The 16,687-nt window shown below is 63.2% G+C and overlaps 1 protein-coding gene and 1 long non-coding RNA gene across 3 annotated transcripts in view; one reads left to right on the top strand and one right to left on the bottom strand.

Annotated features, from left to right (window-relative positions):
• LOC138426063 (uncharacterized) overlaps positions 1-6,804 on the bottom strand; it is a 45,598-nt gene extending 38,794 nt beyond the window's left edge. For both annotated transcript variants that reach the window (XR_011251495.1, XR_011251496.1), the window contains exon 1: positions 6,296-6,804. This is a non-coding gene — a long non-coding RNA (uncharacterized lncRNA). The remainder of the gene's footprint in view (positions 1-6,295) is intronic.
• Positions 6,805-6,919: 115 nt separating this feature from the next.
• Positions 6,920-12,054, top strand: FOXF2 (forkhead box F2). The gene is made up of 2 exons (XM_069562784.1): positions 6,920-8,408; positions 11,199-12,054. Exons 1-2 carry the CDS (start codon positions 7,277-7,279, stop codon positions 11,363-11,365), a joined length of 1,299 nt encoding a protein of 432 aa, XP_069418885.1. The 5' UTR covers positions 6,920-7,276; the 3' UTR covers positions 11,366-12,054.
• The last annotated feature ends 4,633 nt before the right edge of the window (positions 12,055-16,687 follow it).

Below are 16,687 nucleotides of genomic sequence, written 5' to 3'. Positions count from 1 at the left end.
GGGCAGAGCGCGCTTCCACGGAGGGTCCCGAGCATCTGAGGGCCGTCTTCTGCCTTCACGCGTGAGGGGTCTGGAGAGCAGGGGGTGCCCTAAGGTGGCCACCGAGGCCGAATCCGAGGGGGGAAGCGCCGGACTCAGTCGCCTGGGCCCGGCGGGTCGAGGGTGGCGGGCTGAGCGGGAAGGTGGGTCCCGCTCCGGGGTCCCACCGGGCGGCGGGGCGGCGGGGCGGCGGGGCGGCGGGGCGGCGGCGGGGCGCAGCGGGCGGGGTCGGGGCGCCGCGGGCCCCGCGATTCCCGAGGGCCTGGCGCCACCCGGCGGAAGCTGGGGGAACGTGCGCGCGCCTGGGGGAGGGGGGCAGCCCGCGACCCCGAGGCTCCCGGAACGCTTCTCTCGGAGGGTGGCACCTAGTGCCGGCTCCAGAAAGCCGTGCCTGCCCTCTGCCGCCCACCCCTCTCACCAGCAAGGACACCGTGGCCGCCAGGCCGGGCTCTCCTTTTGCCCTGAACCCGGAGATGGAAGGCGCTTCCCCTAAAATTCGAACCGCCCCGCGGAGACGCGCGCGCGTGGACGCACCGCGTGCTGGCCTCGAGCTGCCCGCACAAGAAGGGTCCACGGTCTGGGGCTGGGACCACCGGGCCGCGTAAATCATCCGGAGGGATGTTTGGCCCGAGTCCCTGTTTCCGAAAAGCTGTGGGAGGGTTTGGACGTTGATTTTTCTGGCTGGCCTTTCTCAAGTGCGCGCCCCGCCCCATCGCAGCCCGTCTGGTGTGCGAGGATTGTTTGAAAGGGAGGAAGCGTTCTTGAAGTGGCGGGTGATGGATCATCTAAGCCCTTCTGGGGCGTTTCGGGCGGGAGTTTCGAGGCAGCTCATCAATAAAGACCCCCCTGGAGAAGGGGGGCTGGAGAACAGCCCCCATCACGCGGCCGGGAGGCCTCCGGGCCAAGGCGGAGGCGGGGAGGACCCAGGCAGGTGGAGACGCCTTGCCTGGACCGGCGCCTTCAGGCTGCACCTCGTGGGCGCTGCAGGGTGATTTACGGGGCGGGGCGGTGGAGGTCGGGGGGCAGCAGAAAGGTTGGCGGGTTCCCAGCACGGGGTGTCAGGGACGCGGGCTGCCCTACCGTTACTCTCCCAGCACCTACCCAGCGCCCTGCTGCCCGGTGCGCTCCTTGGCATGAGTTTCATTTGGAAGCCCCAGCCAAAAACCTGACGCCTCTCCCAAATCGGGAAGGGGGCAGGTAAGGTTGAAACGGGTCCAACCATTGGAGGTTGGACGTGCCGGGAACCCCTGGGACCAAGCCTCGGAGAGGCGAGGCCGCAGCCCTCAGAGATGTCTGACTCCACGCCCTCTGGGCCTGCCTGGAAGAGGCGGCAGCCCTCTGGGTGGGAACCGCGCTGGGGAGCCAGCGGCCGCTCCCTTCTAGGGAAGACTCGAAGGCCAGGTGGGCCTGGGGAGGCGGCCTCGGGTGCATTCCCGGGCCCCTGTCCCAGCACCAGCGAGCACTCCCTCCCCCTCCAGCAGGCTTCCCGTGTCACTGAGGTCAGGCTGCCTCCAGAAGGGGACCCTCTGCCAGGGTGGGGCGAGGGAGGGCAGGAATGGGGAGACCGTTGGAGGGAAGGCTCCTGAAAGGCAGCTCCTAGGACCTAGACGGCGTCTGGGCGCCCAGAGGTCCCGAGTCGGCTCTGGGCGCCGAGCACGCTTTATTTATCCGTGCAGAGGATGCTGAAGGACAAAAGAAATATTTGGACGTCAGAGCTGATTTATATTTTTGGAAGAGCTACGTTTCCTTTTTTGAAGAGAAGTGAGAGCGCCCCATATCCTGAGCGCAGCGGGGAGACAGAAGGGCGGTTTTGATGCTCCAGGAAGTTGATCCATCGCAAACCAGCATGCGGGGTTCGCTGCCCGGGAAGATATTTACTGGGGGGAAGGGAAGGCAGGAGGCGAGGGCTGGAGGGGAGGGCATGAGCCAGACGCGAGAAGAAACCGTGATTTGGGTGGGGCTGGGACCTCCAGGGCGCCCCCAGCTCGCCGCCTCGCCGCGGATCGGCTAGGCCTCTCCCGAGGGTCTTGGGACCTCCCAGCGCGAACGCCTTTGCTCACTACCTCTGCAGCCCTGGGCACGCACCCTCCTTCCTTCTGGGCCTGGCCCGCCCGCCCAGCATGCCTGCTGCCTCCCCCCCGGAGCCTGGGGACGCAAAAGCAGGATGAGAGGGGCCCAGCAGGGTGGGCTCGGGAAGGGATGTAGGGCGTTCGGGGCACCCTCGGCCTGCTCTCCGGACACAGCCGGCTCCAGGTCTTCATCTCATCAGCGGGGCTCCCTCCCAGCCACCCAAGCCAACCCTCAATGATCTCGAGGAAGGGCGCCAGCACCCACACTTGTTCCCCTTGTTTTCTCCCAAGACTGGGAATGCCTGGGACAGGCTTCACCACTGGACGCGTCCTGGTGCCGCCCCTTTAGGAGACAGACTCCTAGTGTCTGTTCCAGCACTGCCCTTCCTCTCCTTTGGGGGCGTCAGAGCTCCCACCGCTGGGAGGGATGACCACCCCTGCGACGGGAGCACTGCAAAGCCCTGCCCGCCCCCCAGGGAGCACAGCAGGCCGCCGGGGAGAGACCCAAGGCTGGTCTACCGGGGAGGGGCAGCACGCTGGGGCCGGTGGGCGGAAGCACCCCAGAGATGCATTTAGCAGCGTAGGGGGGCCTAGAAGCTCGGGCGTTGCAAGGATGGAAGGATGCAGGACCCCTGCCCTCCTCCCAGGCACCGCCCATTGGCCAAGAGGGCGACCAAGTCTGCCCCCCACCCACCGCCAGGGCTGGGGGTCTGGGGCCCACCCGTGGACTCAGGGAGGTGGCCGTAAAAGCGTCCTGCCCGCCGAGACATGCGCTTTGGAGAGCGGAGGAATCTATCTAAATAAACATTGGGAATTGGGTGACTGGCTTTCAAACCTGGAGGTCTGGCGCTCTGGGCCGAGGAAGGCCAGCAGACAGAGGTGTAAAATCCCCGCTGTTGCCGCTCAGACCCAGGTGCCCTCTCCAAGCCCAGCCGGCGCCTCCTCCTGGCCTCGGGGGCCAAACTTTCTATTGTAAATCAGAGTTTTTAGATGGGCCTCTGGGACACTTCCTCACACAGGGTCATTCCCTGGGCGGCCCTGCCCTCTGGAGCGGCCACCTTAGCTGTGCACCAAAGCACAGGCTGAGGGGGTGGTCGCTTTCCGTCAGAATCGGGCAGCGGTGACTCCCTAGGCGGGGAAGGGAGGGCAGGCCCAGGGCCAGGGTGCTGGTGATGGAGGTCTCAGAGGGCCGCAAGCAGGGCGGTACGGGTGCGTCTCCGGCGGGTAGCTGGTTTAGTCTAAGCCGCCTCATGTAAAACCCACATGGCTGAGAAGCATGCTAAGAACATGAAACTTAGACCACAATAATGAAGAGATTTCCTTCAGAATAAAATGCCGATTATAGAACAAAACCAGAGAAACACAGGCTCCCCGAAGTTTACGTTCCCCTGCGCTGCGGCAGGGGCGGGACCTTGGGGTTTGCAGCAGAAACGAAGCCACAGCCCAGATGGAGACAGACAACCCGAGAGGGGTCAGCTGCGGGATGCGGGCGGCCCCGAGGCGCCCCGCTATTTCTGGGTAACTGAGGAGTGCCTGGTTGGATCTGTACTCATGTTAAGGGCCCATGCCTTTCCTTCCCCTAAGATAGAAGTCAAGACTTTTCTTGTTTATAAGACGGTGAAAGTCTATCAGGAAGAGCTTGGAAACACGGAAGCCTCCTGAGCAAGGCTATTTCAGAAACAAACACAGCTTTCCTTTTCAACCATCTGCCACACAGAAATTCAGGTATTCCTACCAGGGACAGAGAGTTTGATGAAATTGGTATTGCATGCATGCGCACCTAGGAGATGTGTATAAAACAGTAATTAAACAAAGCTCCCAGAGGCTTTGCTGCCCAGCAGTGGCAGCAGCGCTGGGCTGAGGCCCCGGACCTGAGCTCCGGCCGAGCCTGTCACTTGTCCACGTGTGACTGACTATCTGACCTCTGGGCCCACAGTTTCCGTATCCCTAAAGGGGAAGGTAGAGGGCCACCTGAGACGAACGCAGTGAAACCCACAGGGAACACGTGGGCCGGCTTCCAGAGGCAGAGGGGAGAGCTCTAGGAAAGAGGTTGGACGAGGAGCCCCTTGCTGCTCAGATAACTGCGAGGGGCCCCACCCTCCAGAAGGTCCTGGAGCACAGGGCGGCACTGAGATCCTGGGGAGGGGCCCAGGTCTGCAGCCCTGCGGCCCAAAGCCTTCCGCCTCCCCAGCGTCTGCCTGGCCTCCTGGGACTCTCCCCAGCCGGCAGGCGGGTGCGTCTTGCAAGTTCAGAGGGTTTAGGTAGAATGGGAAGCACTACCACGTAGATGGCAAAGGAGGTTTTAAAGATCGTTGATGACTTCAGCAGGCAAGTTGGTAGAAGCCAAAAAACGCACAGTATTTTTTTTTATGAGTATCCATGGACCTTCTAAAATCCTGGGCGAATTGAGAATATTTTTTCTGAAAGAGGGCTCCATCGCTTCCATCATGTTCTCAAAAAGACTCAAACTGGGAGCTGCTGGTATGCAGCGTTATCACTAACTCTGTCCTGGTTTTAGGGTTGGTGCTTACTTCACTTTCTGGATCCTAAAAGCTTTTAGGACCTGAGATCCAAGGGACCCAGAATTCCAAAATTCCAGGTGCAGAAATCAGAGAGGGTTGAGAGCCAGTGACGCATCAGCTTGCTGAATTTTCCCCGAATCCGCTGCCTACCACTCCCAGCTCCACAGGAGATGACTGCCTTCCTTGTCCCTGCGCCTCTCAGCTGTGCCAGTTGCCACACACACACACACACACACACACACACACGCACACACACACGCACACACACACGCACACACACGCACACACAGGGGAGCTCCTTTCAGATATTCCTCTCACTCTAGTTTCTACTGTATCTCATTAATTTTCAGACATTTAAAGCATTGATTTAGTAAATACACTATTTATTGAATACTTCCACTTTTACTTACAATTAAGTTATTCCCTGTAAAATGACAAAAGGGGTAAGAGAAAAAATACCGTGAAATTAATGGGCCCCATCAAAGAGGGAAAAGAAAAAAAAAAGACGCTCACCAGTCACTCAGAAAGGAATTCTTAGAAGTGGAAACAACTGCAAAGCCCCTTCCCCATCTCAACCAAAACATCCCATCCGGAAAAGAGCGGCTTGTTTCTTTTTTCTGTTGGAAATGAGCGGTAAACTGCGTTCATTTGGGCCGTGTTTTCTTAGCTGACTCTCGGCTACAATCAAGCCCTTTTCGGACACATTCCCATGTAGGTACCAGGGGTGCTCTGGAGGAAGCTGTCGACGCCTGTTCAGCTAATTTAGGTTTTCTTTGTCTAATTACAGTGGAGCTTAGGGAAAAGGAGCCGGGCTCAGGGCAGTAAGCTGACACTCGGCCTCTGTGTGTGGCATCCAGGCAGGGCTTGATGGAAAAAGCCTGCTCCCACTCAACTTCAGGTCACTGTCTGGGGCCAGCCCAGCCCAGCCCCCAGCCTCCCCTCCCGCCCTTCGTCTCCCCCTCCAGCCCCACCGGCGCGCTCAGCCGGGAGCAGCCCGGGGCTCAGGGCCGCTCACAGACCTGGGGCAGCCCCAGGGCCCCCGCCTCGGGCCTGCTCCAGCCGGGCAGCTCTGGCCGCCACATTCTCGGGACCCTGCGCCGCTTCTCTTTCTCTCGGCCCCGCTGAGCCGTCCCTTCTGAGCAGCCCTGCCTCCCCTGCGGTCCGCAGCACCCGCTCCGGGCACCCCCATCATCCCTCCGTGGCCCCAGCGGCTCCCAGGCCTCCGTCCCCGGCCCCCGCCCCCTTCCAGCCCAGTCCCTGCACGTGTAATCCAGAAACTAACGGTCCAGTCTCACTGGGAGTGCGTCCCGGCCTGCCTCTTGCTTAGCTGGAGAGGACCGGCCACGCTGGGTGGGGCTCTGTCCCTGGGGGGCAGCTTCGAGGGGGCTCGCGGGCCGGGGGGTGGGGTCGGCGCGGGGTCCCGGGGTGTCAAGCCGGTGACAGCAGCCTTCCCGCTTCGACACAGAGAACAAACCCGGCCACCTCACTCCTGTCACTCCGCGGGGCCTTCTCCCTGCACTTTGTGCTAACTCTCCAGTGGGGACGAAAGGAAGTGGAGGCAGACGCAAGCGGGCGTCCTCTCCGGCCTGAGAGTCTGCACGGGGCCCGGCCTCGGCCGCCGCTGCGGGGGCTGCAGGGCGGGCCCGAGCGGGGACGGCGCGTTACCTCTGGGCGTCGGGCGCCCGGCGCGCGGCGGGGGCTCGGCAGCCTCTGATCGCGGCGGGCGGACGGCGTCGGCGCGGGCGCAGGGGCAGCGGCTACGGAGGTCCGGCGGCCGCACACTCGGCCGAGGACCGGCCCGGGGAGGGGGGTAGCGGGGGGGAGGGGAGTAGCGGGGGGGAGGGGGAAGAGGGGGAGGGGGCTGGGGGAGCGGGGAGGGGAGGGGAGGGGAGGGGACGGGAGGAGCCGGGTGGGCCGCGCCGCCGGGGGCGCTTGGCTCCGGCATGGGCGACAGGGGTGCTGTCGGGGGCAGAGAGAAAGGAGGTTCCCTAAAGTCTAGGTGGTCGGGTTCCGCGGGGCGGGGGCGGCGGTGTCTTCCGAGGCAAATGTGAGCCGGGCTGCGATCCCTAGGCTTGCAAGGGGGTGGGTGGGGGACAGGGCGAGCGCCCGGGAGAGGCATTAAGAGGCCAAGGGGGACCCCGGAGAGCCCGGAGCGAGATAAGCGAAGGGGCGGCGGCGGCGGGGGGAGGAGTGAGCGCCGGCCCCGCGCGCCCTCCGGGGGGGCGGGGAGGAGGGGGCGGGCGGTGGGGGGACGGGGGAGGCGCGGGAGGAGGAAGTCCGAGAGACAGAGCGAGCCGCGCTCCGGAGGGGAGACGTCGGGCTCGTCCCCGGGGTCCCGGCCGCCGTTCCCGCTCGCGCGCGCAGCCGCCCGGCCGCTCCGGCTCCGCGGCCCGGAGGCCGCCGCGCAGGCCGGGCCCGAGGCCCGGGGAGGGATGCGCCGGGCGCCGCCGGCGGCCCGCGGCTTCGGCCAGAAGCGCCGGCAGGGCTGAAGGAGGCGACGGCGAGGCGCTGGCTCGCAGCGGCCGCGGCTGCAGCCCGGGCGGAGGGCTAGGGCGCTCGCCCGGCCTCTGGGCCGCCCGCGCTCCCGCGCCCCCGCGCCCGGCCCCGGGCCCGCCCCCGCCGCCCGGCCCCGCTCCCGGGCGCCCGATGACCTCCGAGGGCGCGCCGCCGCCACCCCCGCCGCGCCCGCCGCCGGCCCCGCTCCGCCGCGCCCGCAGCCCGGGCCCCGGCGCGCTGCAGGCCGCCCTGATGAGCCCGCCGCCCGCCGCCGCCGCCGCCCTGGAGGCCGCCTCGTCGTCCTCGTCCTCGTCCTCGGCCGCCTCCTCGGCCGGCGCGGCCCCGAACGCCTGCAAGAGCGCGGGCGGCGGCGCGGGCGCGGGCGGCGGGGGCGCCAGGAAGGCGAGCGCGGGGCTGCGGCGGCCCGAGAAGCCGCCCTACTCGTACATCGCGCTCATCGTCATGGCCATCCAGAGCTCGCCCGCCAAGCGCCTGACGCTCAGCGAGATCTACCAGTTCCTGCAGGCGCGCTTCCCCTTCTTCCGCGGCGCCTACCAGGGCTGGAAGAACTCCGTGCGCCACAACCTCTCGCTCAACGAGTGCTTCATCAAGCTGCCCAAGGGCCTCGGGCGGCCGGGCAAGGGCCACTACTGGACCATCGACCCGGCCAGCGAGTTCATGTTCGAGGAGGGCTCGTTCCGCCGCCGGCCGCGCGGCTTCAGGCGGAAGTGCCAGGCGCTCAAGCCCGTGTACCACCGCGTGGTGAGCGGCCTGGGCTTCGGGGCCTCGCTGCTGCCGCAGGGCTTCGACTTCCAGGCGCCCCCGCCGGCGCCGCTCGGCTACGGCGGCCTCGACATGACGCCGGCGGGCTACGACGCGGGCGCCGGCGCCCCGGGCCACGCGCACCCGCACCACCGCCACCACCACGTTCCCCACATGTCGCCCAGCCCGGGCTCCACCTACATGGCCAGCTGCCCGGTGCCCGCCGGGCCCGGGGCCGTCGGCGCGGCCGGGGGCGGCGGCGGCGGGGACTATGGTCCGGACAGCAGCAGCAGCCCCGTGCCCTCGTCCCCGGCCGTGGCGAGCGCCATCGAGTGCCACTCGCCCTACACCAGCCCCGCGGCGCACTGGAGCTCGCCCGGCGCCTCGCCTTACCTCAAGCAGCCGCCCGCCCTGACGCCGGGCAGCACCCCTGCGGCCCCCGCCGGCCTGCACAGCACCATGTCTTCCTACTCGCTGGAGCAGAGCTACCTGCACCAGAACGCCCGCGAGGACCTCCCAGGTAACGTGCTGCCCGGCCGCGGGCCCGTCGCCTCTGGCCTCCCTGCTCTGGGGGACGAGGCCTAGGCAACGCTGGCGCCCTTTTGGGGAGGTTGGGGTGACAGGGCCTTCCCCACACCTTCGGCCCCCGCCGCGCCTCCGGAGTTTCCACCCCTCCAGGAGGGAAGGAAGCGCCCGTGTCCAGCGTCTCTGCGGGCTGCAGGGCTCAGAGCTCAGGCCTGGCTTAGCAGAGGGAGAAGGCTCGCGCCTTAGGGGACCTTGGCCAGGGCGCCGTGGCTGCTTTCTTTTGTCTTTTAAAGTCGGTTTTGCTGTGTTTTCACCTGAGCAAACGCTGTGTCTCCAGGAGTACGCGGGGTAGGCTGCACTGGGCCGTTGCTGAGAGGCGTCCGGAGCAGGGAGACAGGGCCTCCAGGAACTGAGGGGTCCGGGGACCGTCACAGGAGGGACATGTGGCCAGGGAGGAGGGGCGCCCCGGCCTCCCCTCAGTGGGCCCAAGTCGATGGCACGCGGGTGCGGCCTAGGCCCACAGGCCCCAGGCCCAGGGGGCTCCCCTGAGAAAGGCCTGCCCTTGGGCCCCACTTGCAGCGTTGCTGGTGTGAACTGTGTTGGTTGCAGATTATGAAAATTTATTGACCTGCCTAAGGCGGTGAGAGGTGGGAGGGGACAGACGGGGTGGAGGAGGGAATTTGAATATTTAGCCAGGTTTATGGGGACCGCGGAGATAAACCTCGCATTAACCCCTCCTCGGCGCGCTGGTGTGCCGCGCAAGCGGGGCTGGAGCGGACCCTTACCCCCTCCAACTGGAAGAGGGTTTCCAGGCAGACACGCCTGCATTGTACTTTCGTGCATCGGCGTGGGAGCAGAGCGTCAGGGAGAGAGGAAGCCCAGAAATGGGCAAAAGATGTTGGTTCCCTGGACGGTGAAGTTTCCCGAATAGGCCTTTTAACTGCGGGTCTCAGAGGTTAACTAAACAAAGACCGTCTGGGCGGACCACACCGGAGAGGATTCCAGCCTGACTCAACCCACTGAGAGCGGAGTCTTGTTCAGTTTTATGGGAATTTCAACAAGTAACCAACACAGCCGACCCTCCGCTCTTATTTTCTTTAACCCCCTCGGACTGGCTGTCAATCAGCGCCGGGCGCGCGGCGCGCTCTGCGCTCTCCTGCCCAGCGGTTCGCCTGCGGGCGCTGCGGCCTCTCCTCCCGGCTCCCCGCTCCGGCCGCCCGCTCGGCCACCACCTGCACCCCGAGGCCTCGCTGTTGTCCTGAAACACTTCCTTAAACTTTCCAAATCGCGCAGACAGAGCTTTCTGGCCATTCTGAGAGGCCACCCTCGCCCCGCCCCGCACGCCAGGCGCGCCCAGGTCCCAGAAGCGCGGAGACCGGCGGGCACGGCTCGTCCAGGGGAGAAGGGACACCGCCTCCCAAACCCCAGGGCTCGCGCACCCTCCGGCCCGAGTCTCCGGCTTGAGGAGCCCCTGGCCAGCCTGGACTTTCTGCTTCGCCCTCCTCACCCCCACCGCCCTTCCAGGGCCCTGACCCCCACCTCCGCTCTTCCCCGCGGCCTGGCAGGCGTCTCCCGGGCCAGGCCCCTCAGGAACCCGGGGCTGCGAGTGGAACAGGGAGGCCGAGAAAGGGCCCGGAGCGCGCACCCAGCTCACCCCGGGAGAGCCGGGCCCGCGCGCTCGCGGAGGCCCCTCGGCCTCGGCCTCATCAAAGCGCCCCGCGGGGCCGCGGATTAGAGCCGCGGCCAGCGGCGCTGCCAGGTGCTGTGGCCCGGGGGCGGGCGCACCTGCGGGGCCGCAGAGACTCGCGTCGAGGCGCGCTGTGGGCCGCAGTCGCAGCCCGACGCCGAACGTGGGCCGAGCTCCTGGCCACGGGGCTGCCGGGCGGCTCCGCAAGCGCAGAGCGACCGGGTGAGGCGCCAGGCCGCGGGGTAGGGTGTGCGAGCGGAGAACCGCCCGCCGGGCACCGGCGAGGGCTGCGGAATCCCCAGCGCGGGAGGCTGGAGAGGCCTCGGGGAGCAGGCCTAGCCCAGCGGGGCCTGAGAGGCCTGCCGCTGGACCCCCAGCCAACTGCGCCCCCCGGGTCGGAGGCGCCGAGAAAGCAAAAGCAAAAGCAAAAGTCGGCGACAGGAGACCGGCCTCGGGCCCGGGGAGAGGCTGCGGGCCGGCCGGCGCTCCAGGGGCTCCCTGCGCGGCGGAGCCCTCGCCCACGGACAGGCGGGCCCAGTTCTTGGGCTCTCCCCTCTCTAGAGGCACGACCCCGGAGACCGGCGCGTCCCCCCGGCCCCTGTCCCCGTCCGCTCCTCCTGCCACCGCCTGGCACCAGTAGGTTGGGAAATAATGCGGGGCGGGTAGGTTGGGAAATAATGCGGGGCGGGGGCTGGAAACCAGAAGCGAGGGAACCCGCGGTGTTTCTGGGCCGGGAGCCCTAGGGCCAGTGCTCAGGGCCCCAGCCGGGGGCTGTCAGAGCCCCTCCGGCCTCCAGGAGCAACAGGAACTCAGGGACGGAGAGCCTGGCTTCTGGGTGAGCGGCCTGTGCTCCGTGCTTGTGGGCCCCTGAAAACCAAATGGCAAACCAGAACTCCAGAGTCATCCCGTGGCCAAAGCTTGAAACGCTGAGACACTCTGGGGCTGGCTTTCCTCTCCCAGGTTTTCGGCAATAGAAAGACAGGCCCACCCGCTTGGAGTCAAAATGAGATGCCTGTTAAAGGACGATTTTAAGAGTCACAGGCGGGGCCTGAGTGGGACAAACGTTTCTGAAGAGCATTTCCCTTCTCTCCCCTTCAGTGGCGCTCCCTCGATACCAGCACCACTCCACGCCCGTGTGCGACCGGAAGGACTTCGTCCTCAACTTCAACGGCATCTCCTCCTTCCACCCCTCTGCCAGCGGCCCCTACTACCACCACCACCACCACCAGAGCGTCTGCCAGGACATCAAGCCCTGTGTTATGTGAACGCAGGGCGGGGGCCGCCCAGGCCCCCTGCCCCCCGGCGATGACCGAGGTGGGTCCCAGTGTAGCCGCGCCAGTCGCCTGGAGACCCCGGGTGAGCGTCACGCGCTGGTGTTTGTCCACTGTTGGTAGGAGGCACCCCCCCGCGAGGTGATGCCCCGAACACACTCGGGCTCCCAGCGGCGGGAGACGGTGAAAACTTACCACGCAGAAAACAGAGACGTGGAACTCTGGGATCTTCACTGCCTTCAGTAATCAGGGTCTGAAACATGCAGACGGGCTGTGTGTGTGTGTGTTTCTTTGTCTATGGAAAATGTGTGTGCTCTTTTTTGAAAAAGGCAGTGCCCAGCACAAGATTCCAAGAGAGCCTCATCTTGTTGCCTGGCTCAGTGGGAGAGCTGTATTTTGCCAAACACTACCTTTGGATCCAGGTGCCAAAGAACATTATCAAGAAAGTATCTAGCAATGATGTGTCTAGTTTAAGAAATGTGGTCTCCAGTATTGTGACGATACAACGTCTTTACAAGGCTGTTTTCTGCCACCATAGTTTAAAGATATTTCTATGATCTTCGTGTATACTCACACTTTGCTTGTATTTTAAAAGGAGGATATATTTGCACTTATGTATACTTTTACAGTTTGCCAAACTATTTTGATGTACAATTTTTTCAATAAAATGTATATAACAAATAGTTGCCGTGGGGGACCTCTTTCCTCCACGGGCATCTGATCGCCAGGACGATGCAACTCTACACTGGGCAGGATTTTTTTCTAAGCTGTGTAATTGGCGTGGTGTGGGGTCTGTGCCTTGAGTAACGCAGGCCAGGTTCTGATTGTGGGTCTTCTCGGGAGAGAAAGGGAAGAAGAAACGTTTTCTGTTATTTCTTTGCTTCACCCTCGCTCTTTCTGGCTAAACCGAAACCAGAAGGTGAAAGGAGTTTAAAAGAAAACCAGGCAAGATAAGGGCTGAGGAGCCTCTGCCCTTCGCTGTCCTTCCCGAGTGCACTGGGCCTCTGCACTATGCTTTCCCTTCCCCACCAGCTGGGCTGGGTTGCCCTCCTCCAGCTGCGAGCAGAGGGCAGGTACCCAGGACATAGGCCCTGCTTCCTTGGGTGGCCGTGAGATCCCCGTGTCCGGAAGGGAAGGTGAGGAGGGTGTGGGCAGTCCCGGCATCAGGGACAGAAGCAGGATGAGACATGTGTCCACCCCCAGCTCAGGGCACAGCGGTCGGCCCGCACGTGCCACCCAGGTCTGCCTCTCTGCTCCCATCCGTCCCTCTCCAGGGAGCCGTGGTTTCCCTTGGGATCCCTCTTGGCCATTTCCTTTCTTGCTTGGTTTCCAGGCCTTCCCAGTCACAGATGCTGAAGGCTGGGCTGAGAACTTCTGGACCTAGAGAGGAGACCAGCCTGGGCAGAGGGCCGGGTACCGGCCAGCCCTGAGGTCCGGGCAGCCCGCAGACTCCTGAGCGAGCCAGAGGTTCTCCAGGTGCTGAGTCCACTTTGAGGGCTCACCTTGGATTCCCACTTCCTGCAAGCTGTCCCCTGGTCTGTCACCAAGCCCCCGTACCCTGGGTCTTCTGCATGCCGAGTGAGTTTTCAGTCCAAAGACGGTCTCAGTTAAACATCTTGTTTTACGAAGTCCTAACCGTATGCCTAATCCTGAGGCTTCCTTTCTATATTTTCCAAAATTTCGCTGTGATTTAAACATTTTTTTGTGTCTGCTTTATCATATTTGCAGTTAAATAGGGATTTTTTTCCTCCTTTTATTCTGAGCTACTCGGGGGCCTGCTATAAATTATGAAGTCAGTTTCAGAGTCTGCTCCGACCACAGTGCTGTGTTTACATTCCTTCCAAGGCAGCCGGCATGGTCGTAATTTATATCCTAAACACTCGCGCGTAACTTGTTTATACAGGGAATGACAGGACCTGCGAGGAGGGCTGCGGCCGGCCCGGCGAGCCCAGCGCGCCCCCTCGTGGTGAGAGCGGCCGGCGCCCGGGAGGCGGGGTCCGCGGTGCCCCCAGCGGCCGGCTCGGTGCTCTCCCGCCTCCGACTCCCCTGACGTCAGGACGCTGGTCCTGTCGCAGATCCGCGCAGGCAGACCCCGGAGATACAGCGGGCTCGGCTTAAACTAAATCCTGCAATACAGTGAGTCATGTAAACTTTTAGTTTCCCAGGGCAGGTAAAAGTTACGTGTACACGCTGCTGGGGCCTGTCCAGAGGGCAGTAGCGTTGTGTCCAAAAAGCAGTGCGCAGACCTCAATTTTAAAAGGTTTTATCACTAAAAGTGCTCGACCCCGGCTCTTCCCTGGTGGTCCAGTGGCTGAGAATCCGCCTGCCAGTGCAGGGGACGGGGGCTTGATCCCTGGTCCGGGAGGATCCCACACGCCGTGGGGCAGTACAGTCCTGTGCGGCACCACTGAAGCTGCAAGCCGCAGGGAGACGCAGCACGGCCACAACTAAGCGCAAGTGAGCGACCCTTAGAGATGCTGAGCCTCGCCGGAGCCCTCGGGGAGCCGTGGTGTTACAGTGACATCGAGACCGCTCAGCACAGACCAGCGTAACACGCGCAAGGATGATGGATACTGATGTTGAAGCCTCACATGGCGTGCGGATTACCACAGTATGACAGAGACGCTGAGTGAGCAAATGTCGTTGGGAAATAACACCTTCCGCGGCTGTGTGCAGGGGTGCCAGCTGCAGAAAAAGGCTGACGCTGGGAAGCCCGCCACAGGGAAGCCCAGTGACAAGGTCACTGACGAGACTCCTCTGTCTGGCGTTGCCGACGCGGGTGAGATGGCCGCATCGGTCACGGGGCTGATGGAGTGCAGGCTGCTGGGCCCACCCCGACTCTGATAAGTCCGAGGAGCCCGCATCCCCAGTCAGCTCCCGGGCGATGTCGGCAGTGTGGGCCCAGGAGCACACTGTGAGACCCACAGGCCCGGGAGGGCAGCCTGAGTTACCCAGATTTTACAGGTTCAGACGGGTGGGTGTTAAGGCTTGTATGTTCATTAGTTGGGCAAAGATCTGAGAAGGGTTTTTGAAAGCAGGTTGATGGATTATTGGCCCCTGGGAAATGTAAGGCCTAACTTAGAGCTGAGCCCTGCACAAGGAAGTAGAAAACTCCCCTTTTTATTCAAAGCCATGGTATACCTTTTTCCATTCTACTGACCTTTCCAAAGATAAGTCAGGTGGAAGCACGGAGGTTTCTCTACCTCGGGACCGGGAGTCTGGGTTAGTCCACAGTGACGTCACAGCTCTCCAGACGGACAGCGGTGGTGATTAAAGCCGGCAGGAAAAGGAATGCCTTTGTTGGTGATAAAAATCTTTAGAGGGTGGAACAGAGAGAAGGTAGAGCTCCCCTCAGTGACCCCCAGAGAGAGATGGGTCAGGTGGTACCAGCGGTGGGTGGGGGGAGAGACGGAGAGAGGAGCCGTCTGCAGAGGGGGCTCTGTCTCGCGGGAGCTCCCGGCCCGGCGGGAGCGGCGCAGCCTTGAGGCAGGGCTGCGGTCCTCCGAGCCCGCAGCCGTCCTGCGGGGGTGAACCCCAGGTCCTTCTGCTTTCCCGGACTTCTGCCAGGATTCTGGGCGCGTGAGCGATGCTCCCGTTGCTCATGCTCAAAGCGTCTCAACTGCTGCAGCAACGGCCCTAGCATTTGGGGAGAATCATCTCGACTTACACTTTAGAAAGTGGAAGTCTGGTTTCCAGGGAAATCTTCAGGTGTTAGGTGGAATTAGCACCTCCTTCCCGAAAGAAAACCTCCCTTGTAGATTCCTATCTACCTAGTCACCTAGTGACTGAGCATAATGGTGATTAATTCAGAACAGGCAGTGGCCTCTTGAGCATGGAAATGTATTTTAATATATTTTATCAGAGCGGAAATACTTTTTACCAAAACTGCCTCCACGAAATCCTATCTGAGCAAGAAAAACACCCCAGATGCAGCCACCGGGCCAGGCTGGGTCACAGCTCATGGATGTCAAGCTCACTTGAGAAACAGTGAAAGTGCCAGAAGGTCTTTCGGAGTTCAGCGCGCCCCGAGTGTGCGGCTACTGACTGGTGCGTGTTCGGGGCTCCAGTCCCAGGGGTCTCGGCCTGAGTGTGTGAGAGCAAGGAGGGGGTCTGGGAGGGGCTGCTGAAGGAGGTGCCTCCAGTGTCCCCTCCGGAAGGGCCCCCTTCCGCCCAGGAACTGCTGTCTCACAAAGAGGTGTGGGGGCCTGACCCCTGACAGCTCAGCACCGCCCGGGACGGGCAGAGCTCCCCGGAGGCACAAGCTGCTCCCACTTTGTTGAGTCTGAGGGCCTCTCTCTGCCATAGCCCTTGTTCTCGTGGCTGGGACCTGGCCCGGGGTCCCACTCCGCTTCCCACGCTCATCCCCACGGTGCCCCCAGGCCCATCCTTGTCACCGCTCGTTGCCCACCGCAGGGGAGGTGGAGGCAGGGCACAGAGGCGTGGGTGGGGGCTCGAGCTGCCGCAGGGGGCGTCTCTTCACTGGGGCTCCCCTCCCCTGTGTGAGCACGCCACCGTGGTCTTCCTCACTCCATCCACCCTGCACTGACAGGTAGAAAGTGTTAGTCGCTCAGTCGTGTCCGACTCTTTGCGACCCCTTGGACTACAGCCTGCAGGCTCCTCCATCCACGGGATTCTCCAGGCAAGAATACTGGAGTGGATTGCCATTTCCTTCTCCAGGGGATCTTCCCGACCCAGGGATCGAACCTGGGTCTTCTGCATTGCAGGTGGATTCTTTACCATCTGAACCACCAGGAGAGTGTGTGTGTGTTGGAGGGGGGGTGAGTGGCTGAACCACAGGACAACCCCCACTAATGGCTGTTCTTCAAGAAGAAGAACCACTTTCCTGGATTGAAATTCGAGGTGACCAGGTTGGCATTCGGTCCAGAGAGAGCGAGTCAACGGCTGTTACTTGGTGACTCGTGGCCACAGCGGCGGGTCACAGCCTTGCCTCCTGGTGGGAACCCGGGGAGCTCTGAACACCACGCATGTCACCCCCGGACAGGGAAGTCGGCTCCCTACGGGGCCTGGCCCCGGCAGTCCTCAAATGGCCCCCAGCTGCCTCTGCGGCTCGGGCGGGATTGACAACCGCTAATGAGCACGGTCTTGTTTATGTCTCACAGAAACCCTCTGAGGAGGCCTTATCATCGTGGGTTTCAGACAAAAGCCGGCCATCGGCTGTGTTTAGCTGGTGTCCACCCCAGTGGCACACCGCTTGCCCCGGCAGCTTTGGCTGGGCGGCGTGGGGGCCCCACCCCGGTCTCGCAGAAGCACCGGGTGTAGGGCGGGGAGGCTCTGGCCCCAGCTCCACACGGGGAA

The sequence above is a fragment of the Ovis canadensis genome, chromosome 20 (assembly GCF_042477335.2).
Source record: "Ovis canadensis isolate MfBH-ARS-UI-01 breed Bighorn chromosome 20, ARS-UI_OviCan_v2, whole genome shotgun sequence".
NCBI lineage: Eukaryota > Metazoa > Chordata > Mammalia > Artiodactyla > Bovidae > Ovis > Ovis canadensis.
The sequence above is the reverse complement of the archived record's forward strand: the minus strand, read 5'-3'. Positions and strand labels throughout refer to the sequence as shown.

Excerpts from the sequence above, each read along its gene's own strand:
- FOXF2 (XM_069562784.1), top strand. The coding sequence starts at position 7,277 with ATGACCTCCGAGGGCGCGCCGCCGCCACCCCCGCCGCGCCCGCCGCCG. Across the intron at positions 8,409-11,198 it reads CGCCCGCGAGGACCTCCCAG|TGGCGCTCCCTCGATACCAG; the intron begins GTAACGTGCTGC and ends TCTCCCCTTCAG.